Below are 25,000 nucleotides of genomic sequence, written 5' to 3' on the forward strand. Positions count from 1 at the left end.
TCTTCACAAGACAGCATCCAAGGCGCCTGAAAGGCCAAGGGAGCCCAACCCAGCAATGCCCAGCCAAGGCCAGGCATTCCAGTGCCTACCCGGGCAAAAACGCCCAAAGCATGCCCCATTCCTTAGCCTATCCAGGCAAAAACGCCCAAAACCAGCCCATTCCAGTGCCTATCCGGGCAAAAACGCCCAAAGCATGCCCATTCCTTAGCCTGTCCAGGCAAAAACGCCCAAAACCAGCACATTCCGGTGCCTATCCGGGCAAAAACGCCCTAAACCTGCGCATTCCAGCGCCCCGCAGCATGCCACCCTCCTATAGGGTTTGCGCAACCAACCCGCCTAACCACCAGTGGCAACCAAAGGTGCTGTTAGCGACGACTTCTGAAGACGCAACGAGACGCGACGGGTTTGCGCCCAGACGCGACGAGACGATGCGGGATCTGCGCCCAACCATGCCTACACCCGCCGACTTGCTGCGGGAGCTGCTCGCCCAAGCATGCCTAGCTTGCGAGGCCTGCGTGCAAGGCTAGTGTGCAAGGCTCGTGGGCAAGGCTAGTGCGCAAGGCTACTGCCCAAGGTCTGTGTGCAAGGCTAGTGCCCAAGGCTAGTGCGCAAGGCTAGTGCCCAAGGCTAGTGAGCAAGGCCTGTGTGCAAGGCTAGTGTGCAAGGCTTGTATGCAAGGCTAGTGTGCAAGGCTGGTGTGCAAGGCTTGTGGGCAAGGCTGGTGCGCAAGGCTAGTGCCCAAGGGTTGTGTGCAAGGCTAGTGCCCAAGGCTAGTGCGCAAGGCTCGTGCCCAAGGCTAGTGCGCAAGGCTTGTGTGCAAGGCTAGTGCGATGGGCCAGTGCCCAAGGCTGGTGAGCAAGGCTTGTATGCATGGCTTGTGTGCAAGGCTTGTGTGCATGGCTTGTGCGCAAGGCTTGTGTCCAAGGCTTTTGTGCAAGGCTCGTGCGCAAGGCTAGTGTGAAAGGCTTGTGCGCATTGGCAGGTAGCCCACCACCATGCACGATCCAAATGCCACTCAAGCGACAACACGGTGCCAAGCCGGGCATGGTGTGCACTCAAAACCAATCAACGGACAGAGGTCATGCGTCATGGGGGGGATCTAGCAAGGCCATGGGGAAGGTCATGGAGGACCTTGGAAGCAAGCGCAAGACGAGAGCGAATAGAACAAGGGGCCTTGTGCCCATGGTCTTCGCAAGACTGCGTCCAAGGCGCCCGAAAGCCCAAGGGAACCCAAACCCGGCCGACACTTGCAATCGCACATGCTCTCTGCAACACACCATCAATGCCGCCCAACGGGGCCAGCACGAGCAGTCATCCGCGGTCCCCTGGCCCTGCGCACGTTTGTCTTTGAAACCGAGCATCAATGCCACAGAAACTGCCGGGGCGCCAGCTGGAGCCATCATCCGCGTTGCCATGGCTCGCTTGGCCTTGGCTTGCCAGTCCCCGACACGAGCAATCGCGCATTTTCTTTGCAACCGACCATCAATGCCGCCCAACGAGGCCAGCACGAGCAGTCATCTGCGGTCCCCTGGCCCTGCGCACGTTTGTCTTTGAAACCGAGCATCAATGCCACAGAAAGTGCCGGGGCGCCAGCTGGAGCCATCATCCGACGTGCCATGGCTTTGGTCCCATGGTCTTCGCAACCGAGCATTCGTGACACCCGACGGGGCCAGGACACCAACCCTTCCGACACGAGCATTCGCGCATGTTCTTTGGCCACACAAAGGCGCCAGCACGAGCAAAATCATCCGCGGTGCGGTGGCCTTGCACGGCCTTTTGTCTTTGGAACCAACCATCAGTGCCACGGGAAGTGCCGGAGTCCCGGCATCCGCGGTGCCAAGTCATTGCGCCCTTGGTCTCTGCAGCGGGGCATGCCGGGCACTCCCAACCATTGCAAGAAAGCAAGCAAGCAAGAAAGAAAGAAAGTAAGTAAGTAAGTATTACATATAGGGGCGGGACATGCGGGGAGATCAGCGAAACGTGCATTACGGGGCACACGCGTACCTACCGGGGCATACCGACCCCTATTGGGGCACACGTGTGCATCTCGGGGCATACCGGGCCTATCGGGGCACACGCGTACATACCGGGGCATACCGAGCCCTACTGGGGCACACGTGCGCATATCGGGGCGTACCAAGCCTATCGGGGCATACGCATGTATCCCAAGGCATACCGAGTCTATCCGGGCATACGCGTCATACCGGGGCGTAACGGGCCTATCGGGGCATACTTGGACATATCCGGGCAAAAAATGCCCAAAACTTGCGCAACCTTGGCAACCGTGGTCCATTCCTCTCTATATGCCTAGCCTTGGCAACCGTGGTCCATTCCTCACTATATGCCATGGCCTTGTGCCCATGGTCTTCCCAAGACAGCGTCCAAGGCGCCCGGAAGGCCAAGGGAGCCCAACCCAGCGATGCCCTGCTATGGCAAGCCAAGGCCAAGCATTCCGGTGCCTATCCGGGCAAAAATGCGATTCCTCTCTATATGCCTAGCCTTGGCAACCGTGGTCCATTCCTCACCATATGCCATGGCCTTGTGCCCATGGTCTTCCCAAGACAGCGTCCAAGGCGCCCGGAAGGCCAAGGGAGCCCAACCCAGCAATGCCCTGCTTTGGCAAGCCAAGGCCAAGCATTCCGGTGCCTAACCTTGGCAACCGTGGTCCTTTCCTCACCATATGCCATGGCCTTGTGCCCATGGTCTTCGCAAGACATCGTCCAAGGCGCCCAAAAGGCCAAGTGTGGGACCCGATCCCGCGAGAGAGGTGGGGCGCGTGCCGCCAAGCCCTCTCTTGGTCTCTCGTACCCACGCGATTGGCGTGTGCATTTTAATTGTTGATTTTAATTCATCTTTTATGTGAACTTGGGATCGCTAAAGCAATCCGAATTCCACACAAAAGAGACTGACAGAGTCGCCACCTAGATGTGAGATCTAGGACTCGTAATTAACCAGAAATCTAGACTCGCTACCTGGTTGCAAGAATGGAAGGTATGGGGAGTTATCCACCACATGCACCATTCTTGCCCGATAATCGGTCTTCGATTCTAAAAGCTAACTCTTTTAAATTTATTTTAAATGGCTCATTCAACTCTCTATTAATGTGCTAACTACGGGACATGCATCCTATGATCTAATTTCAATGTATTTCCTAAATGGGGTGAATGTGAATTTTATTAACCTAAATGCACTCTAATTCTTTTAGCCGTTCACAGTTTAGACTCATGCGGGCCAGGAGTGCATCCTACATGCAACTACATGCCTATGTGCCTATGTGATTGTTTTAAGATTGAGGAGATTTGTTTTGGGTTGAATTAGGTTGATTAATCTGAAGTGGAGTGACTTATGCTATATGAACCTAGATTTAATGCAATGGACCTAAGTTACATTCCTAGTATATTTGTGAATTTTGGATTCTAAGAATTCTATTTTGAAAATCTAGAATGTGGTCTCTAAGTTTAGAGCCTAGAATTGGGATTTTTCATCTTAGATGATTACTAGTTCTTAGATTCTTTTAAGATTTTTGAATTCTTTTGAGTTCCAAATTTAACAAACACAACTAATCATGCAAAGAAAGCAACTAGCATACTAAAAAGCAAAACAACTAGCATGTGATTCTAAGCTTACGATAAGAATAATTTAAAGAAATCTAAACATGCAACTAATCATGCAACTAAGTAAAAGAAAATATCTAACATGCAAAAAGGGTTTAAGGAAAAGGAAAGAGTGAATAGGGGAATGGAAGGGATGAAGAAAGGTGTAGGGGAACGAGAAGGATGGAGAAAGGTGCGACTGAACTTGGGATTTGAGATGAGATCTTGGAGTAAAGACTCAAGTTTGGATTTTGGAATTGGGCCTTCGGATTTGGATTTGAATTTAAGCTTTGAAAGAATCATTAAGAAATTGGATTGTGAGGATTCAAGAGGCGAATCTATGAGATAGGCCAAGCGAGATCGGTTTTGAAACCATTGGGTATTTTGCTAGTGGGTTTTAACTTTGGTTTGAACTGGACAAATTGGTTTCGAAAATGGTTGTTATTCGGTTATGCGGAGTATGACTTGGTTAGGAAGTTGGGGACACAACTCGGTTACTCAGTTGAGTCATTGGGTTGCGACTTGATTGGGTTGGAGAATATAAAAAGATGACTCGGTTTGAATTAATTGGGTTCGGCTGGATCCGTACACACTGCTGGGTTTTGAGAACATTCATGTACGTGTGTTGCTGGGCATAAGATATAGCATGGTTCATGTGTTATGGGTATGATGGGGTATAGGGAAAGTTGGTGGAAGACTGCCATGGAGAGGGGTTGGTTACAAGGTCAGAACCTGGTTGGGCCTTGGTTCAGCCATGAGACCATGATTTTGTTGGGTTGGTTGGTTGGGTCGAGTTCAAGTTGAACTGGGTCAAGTCGGATTGGGTCCAAATGGGTCGGGTTAGATCCAAATGGTTAGGTTGGGGTTGAGGTGGGTCTGGGTAGGACTTGATTGGAATGGGTTGGAAGGGCTGGGAATCGGGTTGGTTTTGGTTGGTCGGGCTGAACTCGGGTTAACGGGTTGACTCGGCTTAGACCGGGTTGGACTCGGTTATGAATTCGGGTTGCAAATCGAGTTGCGGTTCGGGTTCAGGTTCAAGGTGACTCAGTTAGGTGATTCAATTAGGTGACTTTGTTATGGCGACTCGCTTGAGTCGAATGGGAGAGGAAACTGTTGGGTCAGTTTATGGTGAATGGCCGAGTGATGTGGAATATAAGGGGTTAGGGTATGGGGATAAGCATGTTGGGTCTGTTGGAATGTATGTGATGATGTATGGTGTATGGGATGGGGATGGGGATAAGGCATCAATAGATGGAGCATGGGAGTGTATGAGGTCTGTGGATGGCTATTGTAGGCTACTGGTGGTGGTGAACCTGGATATAAGTGGATGGAAGTAGGGTGTTGGGTTAGGTTCGGTTGGATCAAGTCAAATGGGTCATGGGGTGCGACTTGATGCGTATTGTGTGGCCATGGGTTCTGGGCATAGGATTGGATGCATCGGCGTGGGTATGAGCATTAGGATGCATAAGTAGTGTAATTTCGGGTAAAGGTCTATGCCGAGATCGGTGTCGGGCTAGGTACGGGATGGACCAATTAGATTGAGCCGGACTGGGTTTACTTGGATGGGCTGGGTTGAACTTGGGCTGACTCGGTTTGACTCGGATCGACTCGGGTTGAACAAGGGCTGACTTGGTTTGACTCGGATCGACTCGGGTTGAACTTGGGCTGACTCAGTTTGACTCGGATCGACTCGGGTTGAACTTGGGCTGACTCGGTTTGACTCGGATCGACTCGGGTTGAACAAGGGCTGACTCGGATCGACTTGGGTTGAACAAGGGCTGACTCGGTTTGACTCGGATCGACTCGGGTTGAACTTGGGTTGGCTTGGGCTGATCTGCTTGGATCGGGTTGGATTATATTCGATTGGGTAGAGGTTGACTCAAGTTGGGTCATGCTGGGTTCGGGTTGGGATGTGGCTGAGTGGATGTGAGTAGGGGTTTGGCTATGATTGGCCGAATGGCCATGATTTGGGTGAGGGTTAGATTAGGCCGACTAGGCCATGGGAGGTGGGTTTGGACCAAGCGCTAGGCGGGTTTGGGCTAGGGCCGAATGCTAGGGGTTTGGGCTTAGGTGATACGGCTTGCCTAGGATGAAACTAATGGATGTGCATGTATGGGTATGATGGTTATGCAACAGTGGGGATGATGGTACATGGTTCGGTGGGATGATGCTATGGATGGGCTGATGGTGTGAATGAGATGAGAACATGGGCCATGGGATGTAGCATTTAAGATTTATGCCACGGATGAATGGAGTGATGGGGTGTGAGAATGGGACTATTGGATATGGATAGGCTGTTGGATAGAGATGAGAATATAGGGTGTGTGGTTCGGATGAAAGTTGATGGTTGGGGAGGTGAGGAAATAGCTATGAACGATTGGGATTAATTTAGGCATGGGGATATGATAACATTGCAGAATAGCTAAGAGAGGTGGGATATTGGGTTCCGCCAGGAGAGTTGTGTCGGGTGAGCCGAGTGGGCTGCAACTTGAGTCAAGGCCGACTGAGCCAGGCGTTGGGGTTAAGGCTGATTAGGCCGTGGGCTTTGGGTTCGGGGTGCCGATGGGGTGCGGCTTGCGGGGCTGAAGCGGGTTAGGAGTGCGGCTTAGGTTGGGTACAGTTTCAAGTTGAACCAGGTTGGGTGGGGTTTGATTAGGCTGGATTGGGTTGGACGTAGGTCAGGTTAGGTTGAGTGGGGTTAGGGATTGGATAGGGCGTGGGGTAGGTTCGGGTTTGGGTAAGGCTCAGGTCGGGTTAATGCGGAATCTGGGCCGGGTTGCGAGGTTCGGATTTGTGGGGCTGATGCGGAATCAGGGTCGGGTTGCGGGTTTAGGTCTGTGGGGCTGATTTGGCATGGGGTAGGGTGCTGATTGGGCGTGGGTTAGGGTTGTAGCCAAGGAGTGCGGGTTAGTGCTGGATTGGGTTAGGTGCATGGGTGAATTGGGGCTGGATTGTAAGGACATGCATAACACAGTGCATGGGTTTTGGTTCACATAATGCATGATAATTTTAAATTAAAAGGGCCATGTTCACAAAGTGTACAGCACATACAGGGGGCAAATTATCCACAACATAGGTTCAATTGGGTTATGGGTAAAAAATGAAAAGAGAGAGAGAGGGGAGAGAGGATGCATGCAAATTACTTTTAGATCAAAATTAAAGAATTTCTTCTCTTTTAGTTTCTTGAAATCTATTGAACAGAGACTTTTTTTCTTTTTTCTTTTTTTTTTAAGATTTGTGAATTTGGGAGTCTCTCAATCCAAAAATTCTAGTAAATTGAAGAAATTTGTATGCTTCCCCATTTTAGAATAAAAGAAAATTCCAAGTTGGCCTACCTTTTCCGAAGCTTGATGTTGCTCCCCCGTGAGTTTCGAATTCCCTTGTGAAGTCTTTTGGATACGATGCTTCCTTTGATGGTGATTCTCAAGATGATTCCTAGTTGATGTGCAATTTCAAGCCAAAACAATCCAAGAGGACGAATGAGGCCAAATAGATGTTTTGGCCGAAATATAAAAAACAAACAAAGAGAGGTGGACTAGAAGAATTTAGAGGGAGATGGAGAGAAGACTGAAAATGGAGCATTCGATGATCTTGATGGGGGATGGAGAGAAGGCTAAGAATGTTTTTCCTCCCCTAGATGGAGCAATAAAGGAGGTATTTATAGGTGAAGGTTACCTTGAGTTGCTATGTTGGAGCAATGGTTGAGATTAAAAAGATGGCAATTTAGAAAGGAGTAAAGGGATGAGATCAAAATATCTAGAGAATTCCTTTCCCAAACTTGTGAAACGTATGGGTTAGATGCCCAAAATACATACCCTTCTATAATAGAAGGAGCTTGTGTGGTGGAGATTGTTTGCACAAATTAGGAAGCAAAGGGAAGTAAATAAGATGAGGCCAAGTGTCCCAACAAAATTTTGCAAATAAAGAATTAAATCAAGGACAATTAGAAACGTCCAAAAGAGGAGTGCATGTTGGAAATTTGGCATGATTCCCTACTCAATTAGAATATGTCACTTGCCTCTTTTAGTTTTAGGCAATCCTTTTGACCAATAAGCTTGAAACACATGCCTCTTTTTCAAAGTTTGTAAAACTAGCCCAAAATCATTTCAAATCTCTAAACAATAGGGGAGGAGGAAACAAGCCACGTTTTCCCAAGCTTGGGAAAACGTGTGGTGAGAGGAGAGAGAGAGGGTGAGGAAAGAGAACTCTCTCGAAAATGAAAAAATGTCGTTTTCCGGAGATTTTGGCATCCGACTCCGATAATTCTTTCGCCTTTGGAATCCCTGATTTTTTCTCGTTCATTTAAGCCCAATATTGCTATAGAAAACTGTTTTCAGAATTTTCAACCAATGCGAGCCTTCGATCTCCGTCGGTAGATCATTTTTTCAAAGATCGAGTAAATTGGTGGTCCGAACGAACCAACTGATTCGATCAACTTTGGGCCAACGGTTAAAACTATTAAACCATGATATTGACAATAGTTGAGACATTAGAAAGTTTTGATATCGATGATTTAACGGGACAATTTCGACGGATCTCTCTTATCCCGCCTTGATCCGTGACTTTTCACTGGGTTTTTGCTCAATTAAGTAACCCAATGTTTAATCTGAATTTGAGATTAACCTTGATCGATCCTATTTTGACTAAATGATCACAAATTCTTAGTAAGGAAAGACACTCAGGTCAAGATCTGCCCCTGATCTAACGATTTATGGAAATCGGGTCTCGGAATGGAATCAGGTCCCGGGCTGTGAAGTGATCCTAGCTTATTTTGTCCCGATTGATGATCCGTAAAGTCAGATCGAGATATTAATGACCCAAAACATATAAATCCATGATAGAGGGACTCTCACATGGATTTAACACACTAAATTCACCAGTCAGGGTATTTTTCAATTTTTCGGATCTAATCAGTACATCTCTTTATCATTTTGGTTTTCAGAAAATTTGAGGGTGCATACTTTACCAATGAAATTCCACGGATCAAAATATTAGGTTATTGTTGGTTAAAGTATAGCAAAATGAGGGTGTCTACAGATGTCCCTCTTTGGCAGTGGTGACGTAGTAACCAGATGCCAAAGCAAAAGAGATAACAGCATTTTGCGTAGCTTTAGTCAACAAAGGACCCTCTGGACAAGATGCAACCTAATATAATGCAAGACCCTAAATGAAATCCTAGAACTAGAATGTTATAAAAAAGAAAATCCCGCTGCGGTGCCGTTCACAAACGGGCAACGAGAGAATGAGATACCATTTTCGAATGGATATTCGGAGAGAAATGAGATGTCACATTTGTGTGATGCTCAAAGAAAATAAGAGACCATAGTCGTATGGACTCGAAGAGAATGAAATACCATATTTGTACGGATTTCAAGGAAATGAGACATCATAGTTGTATGACGTTCAAAGGGGATAAGAGACCATAGTTGTATGGACTCGAAGAGAATGAAATACCGTATTTGTACGGATTCCAAGAAAAAGAGACATCATAGTTGTATGATGTTCAAAGGGAATAAAAGACCATAGTTGTATGGACTTGAAGAGAATGAAATACCGTATTTGTACGGATTCCAAGGAAATGAGACATCATAGTTGTATGATGTTCAAAGGGGATAACAGACCATAGTTGTATGGACTCGAAGAGAATGAAATACCGTATTTGTACGGATTCCAAGGAAATGAGACATCATAGTTGTATGATGTTCAAAGGGGATAAGAGACCATAGTTGTATGGACTCGAAGAGAATGAAATACCGTATTTGTACGGATTCCAAGGAAATGAGACATCATAATTGTATGATGTTCAAAGGGGATAAGAGACCATAGTTGTATGGACTCGAAGAGAATGAATTACCATATTTGTACGGATTCCAAGGAAATGAGACATCATAGTTGTATGATGTTCAAAGGGGATAAGAGACCATAGTTGTATGGACTCGAAGAGAATGAAATACCGTATTTGTACGGATTCCAAGGAAATGAGACATCATAGTTGTATGATGTTCAGAGAGAAAATATCTTTTTCAAATGAATTCAGAGAGATATGATGATTTGAGCTTTGAGAGAAATCGAAATTTTCAATTAACAACTTTAGAAGCAAAGGATTTAATGACACCATGCAACAAAGGACTTTCAGAGCTTAAATATGAGATGCCACTTTATTAGCAACCTGCCCCAGTTTGAGGCATTCTATCCTTCTTCTATTCATTGACCAGGGATCATTCTTCAAAGATTTTTCGCCATTCATGACAATGTCACCTTTTCCCAAGTTCCTCAAAACCTGTTAATGAACCTGCCTTCAGAGTGATTGCACCCTACAACAATTCTAAAAATAGAGTTCGTAAATTTTTCTAAAAAATAGAATCACAGACACTTGTAATAAAAGGACAAAACAAGAGAGATTACTCCAGTAATCTCGTGATGCTTCTGACTTATCAGTATTTTCTTTTGGGTTAGACTAGCCTCTTTTAAAGAACGTTTCTCCATTGATAAACATCTTCACTTATTTTTAATACAGTGATACTTCATATATCTTTCTATCAACTTTCGGATTGCTTTGGAATTAATGTCCACAGTTTCAGGAATTGTTGTTATTAGCTTTGCCTGACCTACTGTGATTTCAGAGATTGCTGTAATTCTTCTGGCGTGAACCCCATCTTACCACGACCAAGTCTTCCTTTTTGGATTTTTAACTTGGCGGACCGCTCGGCCTTAACTTTTGCCTGAATCGCCTTTTCAGGTTTTCGACTCAGCAGGCCACCCCCTTAACTTTTGCCTAAGCCGCCCTTTCAGGTTTTCAACTTAGCAGGGGAATGATCCTAAATTTTGTCTAGATCGCCTTTTCAGGTTTTCAATCTAGCGGATCTTCAAGCTCCATTTTTTTTCTTTTTCTTTATTTTTTCATTTTCTTTTTCTTTTTACTTGAACACCAAAAAGGACTTTATAGGTGAGGTAGGGCTTTTCAAAGAATGGCTTAAGGTTTTGCAAGAATTTCGACCGAACCTGTGAATAGGTTGCCTACGTATCCCAGTGTAGGAATCAGGTCATGCGTAGTTCAGGGCGAACGCCCCTAATTCGAAGGTATTTCAATTTTTCTTTTCTTTTTGTATGGATTTTTTCTTTATTCTCTCTTTTTTTTTTTTTTTTCAACTTCTGCCTGGAATAATTGATTTTCTTCTTTTGAAACAACCGAACTCGATTTGACCGAGCTGCCTACGTACCCCGGTGTAGGGATCAGGTCATGCGTAGTTCAGGGCGGATGCCCCTAGTATATTGGGTTTTGAAGGAAAGTTTTATTTAGGCTCGAAAGGGTTTGCAAAAGGTTATATATTTTTTAATTTTGGGTTATGAATTTGGGATTTATTCGGCCAAAGGACGGCCTTTTGGTGTTCAAGCATAGAACCTCTTGAGTTGATCAAGATTTGTTGGTTCCGGTAATATTTCTCTATTTAAATTACGGAGCTTGACGGCTTTTCCGGGTAAGATTTGGTCCACAATGTATGGTCCTGACCAATTTGGCTTGAATTTGCCTCTTGGGTCAAACACTGGTGCTCGATTCTCTTTCAAAACAAGATTGCCTTCTTCTAGATCTCTGATTTTAACTTTTTTATTAAAAGCCCGGGCTATTCTGCGCTGGTAACCTTGCACATGGTAAAGCGCCTTTAACATCTTCTCATCTAGCATGTTCAGCTCTTTATACCTGGCATCTGCCCATTCATTTTCTGGCAACTTAGCCTCAGTCAATACTCGAAGCGAAGGTACACGGATCTCAACAGGTAGCACTGCCTCCATCCCGTAAACAAGAGAGTAGGGGGTTGCCCCAGTTGAAGATCTAATTGATGTTCTGTAAGCCCACAAGGCATACGGCAACTTATTCGACCAATCCTTATAAGTTTCTGACATTTTACTAATGATAGTCTTGACATTCTTGTTTGCAGCTTCTACCGCTCCATTTGTCTGCGGCCGATAAGGTGAGGATTTATGATGCTTAATCTTGAACTCTTCGCAAAGAGTGATTACTTCTTTCTTGAAATGAGATCCGTTATCTGAGATAAGTTCATGGGGAATTCCATATCTGCAAATGATGTTGGTGCGCATGAATTTGGCAACTGATGCGGATGTAAGCTTTGCATAAGAAGCGGCCTCAACCCACTTGGTGAAGTAGTCAATTGCAACGAGTATGTACTCGTGACCATTAGACGACTTGGGTGAAATCTTGCCAATGATGTCAATTCCCCATACCGAAAACGGCCAAGGAGAGGTAAGAGAATGCAATTCGGTGGGTGGTACATGGATGAGATTCGCATGTATTTGACATTTATAGCATTTCTTCACAAATGTATGACAATCTGTTTCCAATGTTGGCCAATAGTACCCCAGACGTAGGATCTTCTTTGCCAGCATCTTTCCATTCATATGAGGCCCACACACCCCTTCATGAATATCTGCGAGAATTTCTTCTGCCTGATCTTCAGTGACACATAAGAGTTGAATTCCATCGAAAGACCGTCGATACAACTCTCCTCCACAAATGACAAAATTAGCTGCCAATCTCTGCAAAGTCCTTATTTCTTTACTTGATGCCTCATTGGGATGCCCCTGGCCTGAGATGTAGTTCTTTATGTCCGAATACCATGGTTTACCATCGGGACATCTTGCAGCTATCTCTATAGCATCAACATATGCAGGAGCCCATTGCTCTTGAACCGTGATGGGCCTCATCTTCATATTATGAGGTATGTCAATCATAGAAGCTAATGTTGCTAAGGCATCGGCAAATCTATTCTTCAACCTTGGCAGATAACTGAAAGTGATGCACTGGAATTGTTTAGCAAGAGCATCCAAGTACTCATGATATGGCAATAGCTTTTCTTCTTTGGTTCTCCATTCTCCTTGAGTTTGGCAAATGATTAACTTCGAATCTCCATATACGTCAAGATTCTCTATGCCTAAGGCCAATGCAGCCTCAAGCCCAACAATGCATGCTTCATACTCTGCCATATTGTTGGTGCAATTGAATTGTAACTTAACGGCAAGGGGAACATGCTCATTTCGAGGTGACACAAGCAATGCCCCTACTCCTTGTCCTGCTTGGTTTGCTGCTCCATCAAAATATAGGATCCAACCAGTTTCTGGATATTCATCTTCTATCATCATGATCTCTTCATCTGGGAACATCGGCTTGAAAGGCTGATTTTCTTCTCGGGGTGCTTCTGCCAATTGCTCAGCAATGACTCGGCCCTTTACTGATTTTTGGGTTACATGGGTGATGTCAAACTCAGACAACAATAATAACCATCTGGCAGTCCTGCCTGTCAAGGCTGGTTTTTCAAAGAGATATTTCAGAGGATCCATCCTTGACAGGAGCAAGACCTTATGTGATAAAAGGTAATGCCTGAGTCGCTGAGTAGCCCAGACCAGAGCTAAGCAGGTTTTTTCTAGGACAGTGTATTTCTGTTCATACTCCAACATTTTCTTACTGAGATAATACACAGCCTTTTCATGCTTGGTTTCTGGATCTTGCTGTGCTAACATACAACCCATTGTGGTTTCTGTTACTGACAAGTAAAGCAGCAAAGGATGCCCTGGTATCACTGGTGCTACTATCGGTGGTTCAGACAAACTTTGCTTTATCTTTTCAAAGGCCTGCTGACATTCCTCTGTCCATTCTTTGGAAGAGTTCTTCTTTAAGAGCTTAAAGATAGGTTCACAGGTTGATGTCAGATGAGCGATGAATCGCCTTAGGAACTGTATCCTTCCTAGGAATCCCCGAATTTCCTTCTCGGTTTTAGGCGGCGGCATCTCCTGGATAGCCTTAATTTTCTGAGGATCCACCTCTATACCCCTTTGACTCACCATGAATCCAAGCAACTTACCAGAGGTAACCCCGAATACACACTTGCTAGGATTCAGGCGAAGCTGGTATTTGAGAATTCTTTCGAAGAACTTCTTAAGGTTCGGGATGTGATCTCTCCTTTCCTTGGCTTTTACGATCATATCATCGACATAAACTTCGACTTCTCTATGTATCATGTCATGGAGTAAGGCTGTAGCTGCTCTTTGGTATGTCGCACCAGCATTCTTAAGACCAAATGGCATTACCCGATAGCAATATGTCCCCCATTGTGTAATGAACGAGGTCTTAGCCATGTCCTCGGGTGCCATCTTAATTTGATTGTAGCCCGAGAAACCATCCATGAACGATAGTAATTCATGCCCGGCCGTATTGTCTACCAGGGTATCGATATGTGGTAGAGGAAAATCATCCTTTGGACTTGCCTTGTTCAAATCCCTGAAATCTACACACATTCTCACCTTTCCATCTTTCTTGGGTACAGGTACTATATTTGCGAGCCATTCTGGATATTCCACCACTTGCAGAAATCCAGCATTCAATTGCTTAGTAACCTCTTCTTCTACTTTCAAGACCCACTCGGGCTTCATTCTCCTTAGCTTCTGCTTTTTAGGTTTAATTTCTGGCAACAAAGGTAGCTTGTGCTGAACAATGTCTTCACTCAGCCCGGGCATATCTTTGTAGGACCAGGCAAAAACTTCTTTATATTCCTTAAGTAGGTTTATTAATTCATCGCGCTCTTCAGAGGATAGAGTATTTCCAATTCGTATTTCCTGTATTAAATCTTCTGTTCCGATGTTTATAACTTCGATTTCATCTTTAAGAGGCTGGGCTCGGCGCTCCTCCTCTTGTTTGAGCATATGCTGCAATTCAAGGGGAGTTTCATCGATCCCTTCTTCCTCGTCTGAGGAGGGAGTGTTATCATTATTATTAAAGTCAGAAGCAAACACAGAGACATACTGAGAATCAGATTTCATTGAATTGAAAGAAATTACATTATTATTATCGGACTCATCCTGAACAGGCTCAGGATTCACATAGTAAATAAACTCAGAAAATGACTCGCCTGGACTAGGCACTGACACTGATTCAATCGACTTGACTAGACTTGACTTAGCAATAAAATAAGATGGAAAAACATCAGAACTCCAGTTTGAAAGATTTTCTGTTGCAGGTGCAATCTGACTCTGAGGTTCAGTAAAGGTATCATTACTCTGAATAACTGCCACCAGCACATCTTCACAATCTGTCTCTTCTTGTTCTTCAGAATAGTAATCAACATCTGGCACATTTTCTTCAAATAAAGATCCCAGCACATCTGGCTCAAGGTAGACTAACCAGTCCTCAACAACTTTCTCAACATAATATATCGGCGGTTCTGTTTCTGGGAGAGCAAGGCCACTGAATATTTCAAAACCGGGTATCATGATCCCTGTCACTGAGTCATACCATGGTTCAGAAAACCCATAGTATGTAGAGGTCTCACCTTCTTTGATAAAATGACCATTCATCGATAAGGAATATGGAGCCATCGGGAGTACCCTTCCAGTGCGGCGGACTTCTTCCTTCAATTTCAACAATTCTTCCATGGCTTCCTCCTCCTCCTCAGTAGGTACATATCCAAGACCGAAAATTCCATGGTTTGCTTTGATTGGGCGCCAGTGAGATGCCTTGCTTGGATCACGGCCCAAATTCATACCAGGGAAGTAATTCATTTTTCTCATCATCTTGGCCACCACAGGACTGATGGCAAAAGGCAAATACAACTCCTCCCGAGAGGCGTCCTTATAAGAAATAGCAGCAACGTCGAATGCGAAACCATTCAAGTTGTAGTCATCTGCTTTTGCAACTGGAAGGATCAAGGTTTCTCCTGTTATCTGCCCTATTTCTGGCTCTTCGTCACCTCTGACAGTGAACAACTTCCCATCTTTGATGAACTTCAGTTTTTGGTGAAGGGTTGAAGCAACAGCACCTTCCTTATGCAACCATGGACGTCCTAGAAGCATATTGAACGAGGCTTTGATATCAATAACTTGAAACTCAACCTCAAATTCTTGACCGCCTATAACAATCTTGGTGGTGAGGACTCCGACCACATTTCTGCGGGTGTTGTCATATGCGAGGATACCAAGGGTTGATTCGGCAAAATCAGTGGGACCGAAACCCAAGGTAATGGCAGTTCTCAATGGACACACATTCAAGGCGGATCCGTTATCTACCAACACAGACGGTACTTTCTTGCCTCCACAGACAATAGTAACATGAAGAGCTCTAGCATGATTCCGACCTTGAGGAGGCAACTCCTGATCTGAGAAACTAATGGCCCTGGTGGCCTGGGTTAGAGCAACAACTTCAGCCAGTTGCTCCGGAGATATCTCTGATGATACCTGTGTAGTATTTAATTCTTTTAACACGGCTTCTCTGTGTTTCTTTGATGCTATCAATAATCCCCATACAGATATAACAGCCTGAGTTTTCTTCAACTGCTGCACAACTTCATCATCTGGATCTTTCACATATTGCGGCTCCTCTCCTCGAGCCAATGCCCCTGGATTTTCGACTCTCAATTCAGCAGGTTTGAAAATTCTTCCGCCCCTTGTCACATGTCTGACTTCATCCAATTCAGGCTCATCATAAGTGATAATTTGAGGGACTTGTGGCTCATAGGTGATTACCAAGGGAGGTACAGACTCTCTTAGGTATGATTCATCACAGAATATGATTTGGGGTTCAGAGATGGGTTCTAAGGCACATATGAGGGTGAGAGGGTCAAACTCAGGATCTCCTATGGTTATGGCATTAACGGCAGCAGGAGGATTTGCATGACCAGGTAGTGGGTTTTGGGTAACATTGGGTTTTGGCTGGAACGCAATGACTTTCTCATCAATGAGTTTCTGGATTCTGTATTTCAAGGCAATGCAGTTGTCAGTAAGATGACCAGGACCTCTGTGGTACTCACAGTGTAAGTCAGCTCGCCAATTTGCAGGTAGAGGATTGGGTGGAGGCCGGATGGCAGGTAGGGTTATGCGACCTGAAGCCAGACACTGCTTAAGCACCTCTGAAGATGGAATGGGGAGAGGGGTAAATTCTACCCGGGTTTGTTGCCGAGGTGCGGTTGCGGTTTGAGCATAGTCCATTACTAGAGGTTCTTGGGACCTAGAGGATTGAGCATTGGAACGGGAAATGCTATTGACTTGGGCTGGAGGGGACTTTTTGAAATCTCTAGGGTTTGGGTTGCTACGGTTGAATACACCTTGAGCCATAGCCTCCTCTATCTGGGTACCTGCCACTATGAAGTGTTTGAAGTCTGGATAGTATTGCAAAGACATGTGATATTGGAGCTGGGGGGAAATATTTTTCATGATTATCTGGACTTGCTCTTCCTCAGACGGACGCTCCATCATCTGAGCTGCTATTCTCCTCCATCTTTTCACAAAAATCAGAAAGGATTCCCTCGAGTCTTGCTTTGTTCTCTCTAAATCCTTTCTGGTGATTTCTGTCCCATCATCATATTTGAACTGCCTGATGAATTGCTCGCCGATATCCTTCCATGTCCTGTAACGAGTTTTGTCCAAGACCATGAACCATCTTCTAGCAACCTTGGTTAGGGAAACTGGGAACAATTGAGCCATTTGCTCAGGAGATAAGCCTTGAGGCTGACACATGATGGTGAACATTTGCAAATGTGTGATTGGACAACCCACACCATCATATTTGTCGAAATCTGGCATTTGAAAATTAGCAGGAAGGCGGATTTCGGGAAATAGAGTAAGATCACTGGGATTGAAACCACCCTGGTCTTGAAACTGAATGTCTTGAACTTTCTTGGTAAGAGTCTCTAATTTCTCCATAACAGACTTATCAACCATGAACTGAGAAGGCCTACTGCGATCCTCGTTGTACTGCTCTTTTTCTAAGTCTTCTTCGGCTTTATCAGGGATATTGATGAACACTGGTTGGGCAGGCGCTGCTGAAGTAGCTGCTTGGTGCATAGGCCCTTTATCCTTGGACAATGACGGTCCCAACTTTTCAGAAAGCTGAGCCTTGATAACTCGGTTCTCCTCTTTGAGTTCTTGAAGCTGTTGGAGAATCAAGGTAAGAGTATCGGTAATAGCAGCGGGTGGAAGGCCATCTTGGTTATCTGCCATTGGTGAGGATGAGGATGGGAAAGAAGGAGATGCTGGGGTTCTTAGAGAAGGTGGCGGGGATACAGATTTCCTCGCCAATCGCGAAGAGACCCGAACCCAAGGAGTAGTAGGGTTAGCTATGATGTTTACTGCCCTGAAATATTTGAAAGACATATTTTAAAATCAGAAAGAAGTAGACAATGATGCACGCATAGACCAAGATAATGAGAGAGAAAGATGAACTTCATTGATCAATCATTAAAGCTTGAGTACAGGGTTCATTTTTTCAAAGATAAATGGATAAGATTAAACATGGAACTAAGCATTCTTTTTAGACTTCTTCTTTGGACGACAATCTTGTTCAGCTGACTCTTTTAAAGGCTTGATGATTTTGACATCCCAAGCAGATGAAACGGCTTTGACAATCTTGGGCTTGAGATCCTCAGGCGGATAGAAATGACAAAGGGGAGGCGCAATGGATTGCTCCCTTCCATACTGACGTAGAATTCTGGCAGGAAGATAAAATGAAGTCTTTTTGAGACCGAGAAGGCGAACGTAGTTAGCTTCTCCAATGTTGAAGACAGCTTCTTGGATTCCAGGAATTTGCCAATAAATTTGATCTTGTTGGCGAGAATTTAACCATTCAACCCAATCGCTTTTATGATCGAAAGAAATATCATGACGCCATTCACTGAATGTGTATAACGTATGATCGAAATGGACAGGAGCTGCAATTTTTAGCTTGTGGCATAACCACACCTGGAGTAATGCAGGACATCCTGAGAAAGAACCAGCGAAGGAGCGAACATAAGAGCCTGGACCTGAACTAGCACGAAGACGAGCCATATCATCCAATCCATTGAAGGTTTCTGCAAGCATAGTAGGAATTGGATTGGCACCACGATCCATTTGATCGACGAGGTCCAAGAGAACAGCTGAAGCAAAGCGAGAAGGCTGGACAATGAGGAACCTAGCAAAGGAGCAGAATCTCAAAGCGCGACGTCGGGCTTTTTGAATATCAACAGCACCAATGTGTCCAATAGGAGGATAAATATCAATCAGCTGCTGCATTGACACTTCTTGGCCTTTGATGAAAGAGTTCATGGATTCATCTGGATTATTCATCAAGCGAAGGAACAAAGGACGATAATCTGGAACACAGGATGGCTTCACTAGAGGGCCATCCACAGGATATTCCAATAAGGCACACCATTCTTCAAAGGTGGGACACATTTCTAGGTTGCCAAAACGGAAGACATGATGATCGGGATCCCAACACTCTGATGCGGCATAGAGTAATCCCCAATCGAGCTTGATGGTCGCCACGTAGCCGAAGAGATTTTTCTCTTGCTCACTTATGGCATAGATATGGGATTCTCTTAATGTACCACGGATCCAATCAAGAATTGCATGAGTAGACATGATGCCTGCAAGCCAAGAGAAGGGATAAAGAATGATCAGGATTACATGAACACGAGATTAGGATAAGTTCCTGCCAGTATAAAGAAAGTATGGATACATGATCGAATCACATAATAGAAGTTTGAAAATCGTATGATCAAGGGATGGGATCAGATAGCATAGGATTGCTTTCAACGGATAGATCATGAATGACTAATCCTATGAGATCTTAGGAAAGATGGGATTTATATCCTAACCCCAAAGGAAAATCTTTTAATCTTTGTGCATTTTAACAGTGCTACCTGAAGGCATCAACCCTAATCCTAATCTAGCGGAGTGGAGAGAGGATCTCGACTCATGACTTTGTTTGTGTACTTAAGAACCGATCGTAGCCATTGGAAGATGGACCACGGCCTAATCTAGACACAAATGGGTAGGATGTCCTAAGCTAGGCTCACACACGTGATGTACATGTGTTCGTATTCTACATGCATGTGTGGGTTAATCTAGGGGTAAGGCCAAGAGTTCCCTTAGCGCGAATCCATGTTCGATATACTGTACCAGTGTCCGGCGTATCAGTACGTGAACAAGAGATCCGTTTACGCACCATAAGGTGCTAGGCTAAGGGTGGAATGCTTCTCTAGCACAGAGGCACCAGGTGATGAAATCCCAGTCAACCATGCTAGATAACACTCCGGGTTCCTAAAATAGGACGTGTGTGCATGTGAGATGCAGGGTTTAGATGCAAGTGATGTAAGTGTGTGCAATAAGTTCGCGCAATCTATGATGCCTTCAGGTTTTGTTAGATTAAGTTCAAGTAAAATGTGATGAGAAGATAAAACAAGACAAACTAATCTAACAAATATAGAGTTTTTATGAGCCAGTTAAATTAAATTCAAATGAATTAGCCTTTGGAATTGTAATGAAGTTAGGTGGTCCCCAGCAGAGTCGCCAAACTGTGGGACCCGATCCCGCGAGAGAGGTGGGGCGCGTGCCGCCAAGCCCTCTCTTGGTCTCTCGTACCCACGCGATTGGCGTGTGCATTTTAATTGTTGATTTTAATTCATCTTTTATGTGAACTTGGGATCGCTAAAGCAATCCGAATTCCACACAAAAGAGACTGACAGAGTCGCCACCTAGATGTGAGATCTAGGACTCGTAATTAACCAGAAATCTAGACTCGCTACCTGGTTGCAAGAATGGAAGGTATGGGGAGTTATCCACCACATGCACCATTCTTGCCCGATAATCGGTCTTCGATTCTAAAAGCTAACTCTTTTAAATTTATTTTAAATGGCTCATTCAACTCTCTATTAATGTGCTAACTACGGGACATGCATCCTATGATCTAATTTCAATGTATTTCCTAAATGGGGTGAATGTGAATTTTATTAACCTAAATGCACTCTAATTCTTTTAGCCGTTCACAGTTTAGACTCATGCGGGCCAGGAGTGCATCCTACATGCAACTACATGCCTATGTGCCTATGTGATTGTTTTAAGATTGAGGAGATTTGTTTTGGGTTGAATTAGGTTGATTAATCTGAAGTGGAGTGACTTATGCTATATGAACCTAGATTTAATGCAATGGACCTAAGTTACATTCCTAGTATATTTGTGAATTTTGGATTCTAAGAATTCTATTTTGAAAATCTAGAATGTGGTCTCTAAGTTTAGAGCCTAGAATTGGGATTTTTCATCTTAGATGATTACTAGTTCTTAGATTCTTTTAAGATTTTTGAATTCTTTTGAGTTCCAAATTTAACAAACACAACTAATCATGCAAAGAAAGCAACTAGCATACTAAAAAGCAAAACAACTAGCATGTGATTCTAAGCTTACGATAAGAATAATTTAAAGAAATCTAAACATGCAACTAATCATGCAACTAAGTAAAAGAAAATATCTAACATGCAAAAAGGGTTTAAGGAAAAGGAAAGAGTGAATAGGGGAATGGAAGGGATGAAGAAAGGTGTAGGGGAACGAGAAGGATGGAGAAAGGTGCGACTGAACTTGGGATTTGAGATGAGATCTTGGAGTAAAGACTCAAGTTTGGATTTTGGAATTGGGCCTTCGGATTTGGATTTGAATTTAAGCTTTGAAAGAATCATTAAGAAATTGGATTGTGAGGATTCAAGAGGCGAATCTATGAGATAGGCCAAGCGAGATCGGTTTTGAAACCATTGGGTATTTTGCTAGTGGGTTTTAACTTTGGTTTGAACTGGACAAATTGGTTTCGAAAATGGTTGTTATTCGGTTATGCGGAGTATGACTTGGTTAGGAAGTTGGGGACACAACTCGGTTACTCAGTTGAGTCATTGGGTTGCGACTTGATTGGGTTGGAGAATATAAAAAGATGACTCGGTTTGAATTAATTGGGTTCGGCTGGATCCGTACACACTGCTGGGTTTTGAGAACATTCATGTACATGTGTTGCTGGGCATAAGATATAGCATGGTTCATGTGTTATGGGTATGATGGGGTATAGGGAAAGTTGGTGGAAGACTGCCATGGAGAGGGGTTGGTTACAAGGTCAGAACCTGGTTGGGCCTTGGTTCAGCCATGAGACCATGATTTTGTTGGGTTGGTTGGTTGGGTCGAGTTCAAGTTGAACTGGGTCAAGTCGGATTGGGTCCAAATGGGTCGGGTTAGATCCAAATGGTTAGGTTGGGGTTGAGGTGGGTCTGGGTAGGACTTGATTGGAATGGGTTGGAAGGGCTGGGAATCGGGTTGGTTTTGGTTGGTCGGGCTGAACTCGGGTTAACGGGTTGACTCGGCTTAGACCGGGTTGGACTCGGTTATGAATTCGGGTTGCAAATCGAGTTGCGGTTCGGGTTCAGGTTCAAGGTGACTCAGTTAGGTGATTCAATTAGGTGACTTTGTTATGGCGACTCGCTTGAGTCGAATGGGAGAGGAAACTGTTGGGTCAGTTTATGGTGAATGGCCGAGTGATGTGGAATATAAGGGGTTAGGGTATGGGGATAAGCATGTTGGGTCTGTTGGAATGTATGTGATGATGTATGGTGTATGGGATGGGGATGGGGATAAGGCATCAATAGATGGAGCATGGGAGTGTATGAGGTCTGTGGATGGCTATTGTAGGCTACTGGTGGTGGTGAACCTGGATATAAGTGGATGGAAGTAGGGTGTTGGGTTAGGTTCGGTTGGATCAAGTCAAATGGGTCATGGGGTGCGACTTGATGCGTATTGTGTGGCCATGGGTTCTGGGCATAGGATTGGATGCATCGGCGTGGGTATGAGCATTAGGATGCATAAGTAGTGTAATTTCGGGTAAAGGTCTATGCCGAGATCGGTGTCGGGCTAGGTACGGGATGGACCAATTAGATTGAGCCGGACTGGGTTTACTTGGATGGGCTGGGTTGAACTTGGGCTGACTCGGTTTGACTCGGATCGACTCGGGTTGAACAAGGGCTGACTTGGTTTGACTCGGATCGACTCGGGTTGAACTTGGGCTGACTCAGTTTGACTCGGATCGACTCGGGTTGAACTTGGGCTGACTCGGTTTGACTCGGATCGACTCGGGTTGAACAAGGGCTGACTCGGTCTGACTCGGATCGACTTGGGTTGAACAAGGGCTGACTCGGTTTGACTCGGATCGACTCGGGTTGAACTTGGGTTGGCTTGGGCTGATCTGCTTGGATCGGGTTGGATTATATTCGATTGGGTAGAGGTTGACTCAAGTTGGGTCATGCTGGGTTCGGGTTGGGATGTGGCTGAGTGGATGTGAGTAGGGGTTTGGCTATGATTGGCCGAATGGCCATGATTTGGGTGAGGGTTAGATTAGGCCGACTAGGCCATGGGAGGTGGGTTTGGACCAAGCGCTAGGCGGGTTTGGGCTAGGGCCGAATGCTAGGGGTTTGGGCTTAGGTGATACGGCTTGCCTAGGATGAAACTAATGGATGTGCATGTATGGGTATGATGGTTATGCAACAGTGGGGATGATGGTACATGGTTCGGTGGGATGATGCTATGGATGGGCTGATGGTGTGAATGAGATGAGAACATGGGCCATGGGATGTAGCATTTAAGATTTATGCCACGGATGAATGGAGTGATGGGGTGTGAGAATGGGACTATTGGATATGGATAGGCTGTTGGATAGAGATGAGAATATAGGGTGTGTGGTTCGGATGAAAGTTGATGGTTGGGGAGGTGAGGAAATAGCTATGAACGATTGGGATTAATTTAGGCATGGGGATATGATAACATTGCAGAATAGCTAAGAGAGGTGGGATATTGGGTTCCGCCAGGAGAGTTGTGTCGGGTGAGCCGAGTGGGCTGCAGCTTGAGTCAAGGCCGACTGAGCCAGGCGTTGGGGTTAAGGCTGATTAGGCCGTGGGCTTTGGGTTCGGGGTGCCGATGGGGTGCGGCTTGCGGGGCTGAAGCGGGTTAGGAGTGCGGCTTAGGTTGGGTACAGTTTCAAGTTGAACCAGGTTGGGTGGGGTTTGATTAGGCTGGATTGGGTTGGACGTAGGTCAGGTTAGGTTGAGTGGGGTTAGGGATTGGATAGGGCGTGGGGTAGGTTCGGGTTTGGGTAAGGCTCAGGTCGGGTTAATGCGGAATCTGGGCCGGGTTGCGAGGTTCGGATTTGTGGGGCTGATGCGGAATCAGGGTCGGGTTGCGGGTTTAGGTCTGTGGGGCTGATTTGGCATGGGGTAGGGTGCTGATTGGGCGTGGGTTAGGGTTGTAGCCAAGGAGTGCGGGTTAGTGCTGGATTGGGTTAGGTGCATGGGTGAATTGGGGCTGGATTGTAAGGACATGCATAACACAGTGCATGGGTTTTGGTTCACATAATGCATGATAATTTTAAATTAAAAGGGCCATGTTCACAAAGTGTACAGCACATACAGGGGGCAAATTATCCACAACATAGGTTCAATTGGGTTATGGGTAAAAAATGAAAAGAGAGAGAGAGGGGAGAGAGGATGCATGCAAATTACTTTTAGATCAAAATTAAAGAATTTCTTCTCTTTTAGTTTCTTGAAATCTATTGAACAGAGACTTTTTTTCTTTTTTCTTTTTTTTTTAAGATTTGTGAATTTGGGAGTCTCTCAATCCAAAAATTCTAGTAAATTGAAGAAATTTGTATGCTTCCCCATTTTAGAATAAAAGAAAATTCCAAGTTGGCCTACCTTTTCCGAAGCTTGATGTTGCTCCCCCGTGAGTTTCGAATTCCCTTGTGAAGTCTTTTGGATACGATGCTTCCTTTGATGGTGATTCTCAAGATGATTCCTAGTTGATGTGCAATTTCAAGCCAAAACAATCCAAGAGGACGAATGAGGCCAAATAGATGTTTTGGCCGAAATATAAAAAACAAACAAAGAGAGGTGGACTAGAAGAATTTAGAGGGAGATGGAGAGAAGACTGAAAATGGAGCATTCGATGATCTTGATGGGGGATGGAGAGAAGGCTAAGAATGTTTTTCCTCCCCTAGATGGAGCAATAAAGGAGGTATTTATAGGTGAAGGTTACCTTGAGTTGCTATGTTGGAGCAATGGTTGAGATTAAAAAGATGGCAATTTAGAAAGGAGTAAAGGGATGAGATCAAAATATCTAGAGAATTCCTTTCCCAAACTTGTGAAACGTATGGGTTAGATGCCCAAAATACATACCCTTCTATAATAGAAGGAGCTTGTGTGGTGGAGATTGTTTGCACAAATTAGGAAGCAAAGGGAAGTAAATAAGATGAGGCCAAGTGTCCCAACAAAATTTTGCAAATAAAGAATTAAATCAAGGACAATTAGAAACGTCCAAAAGAGGAGTGCATGTTGGAAATTTGGCATGATTCCCTACTCAATTAGAATATGTCACTTGCCTCTTTTAGTTTTAGGCAATCCTTTTGACCAATAAGCTTGAAACACATGCCTCTTTTTCAAAGTTTGTAAAACTAGCCCAAAATCATTTCAAATCTCTAAACAATAGGGGAGGAGGAAACAAGCCACGTTTTCCCAAGCTTGGGAAAACGTGTGGTGAGAGGAGAGAGAGAGGGTGAGGAAAGAGAACTC

General features: G+C 44.8%; 1 protein-coding gene across 1 annotated transcript; it reads right to left on the reverse strand.

Moving 5' to 3' along the window:
* Window positions 1-7,978: 7,978 nt before the first annotated feature.
* On the reverse strand, window positions 7,979-24,792 carry LOC143888563 (uncharacterized). The gene is made up of 3 exons (XM_077393010.1): window positions 24,128-24,792; window positions 14,314-17,727; window positions 7,979-8,048 (listed from the first exon to the last, which is right to left on the reverse strand). Exons 2-3 carry the CDS (start codon window positions 17,592-17,594, stop codon window positions 7,979-7,981), a joined length of 3,351 nt encoding a protein of 1,116 aa, XP_077249125.1. The 5' UTR covers window positions 17,595-17,727; window positions 24,128-24,792.
* Between the last annotated feature and the right edge of the window lie 208 nt (window positions 24,793-25,000).

The sequence above is a fragment of the Tasmannia lanceolata genome, unplaced genomic scaffold, assembly GCF_043159265.1.
Source record: "Tasmannia lanceolata isolate RefF3 unplaced genomic scaffold, GAP_Taslan_0.1 ptg000012l, whole genome shotgun sequence".
Taxonomy (NCBI): Eukaryota; Viridiplantae; Streptophyta; class Magnoliopsida; order Canellales; family Winteraceae; genus Tasmannia; species Tasmannia lanceolata.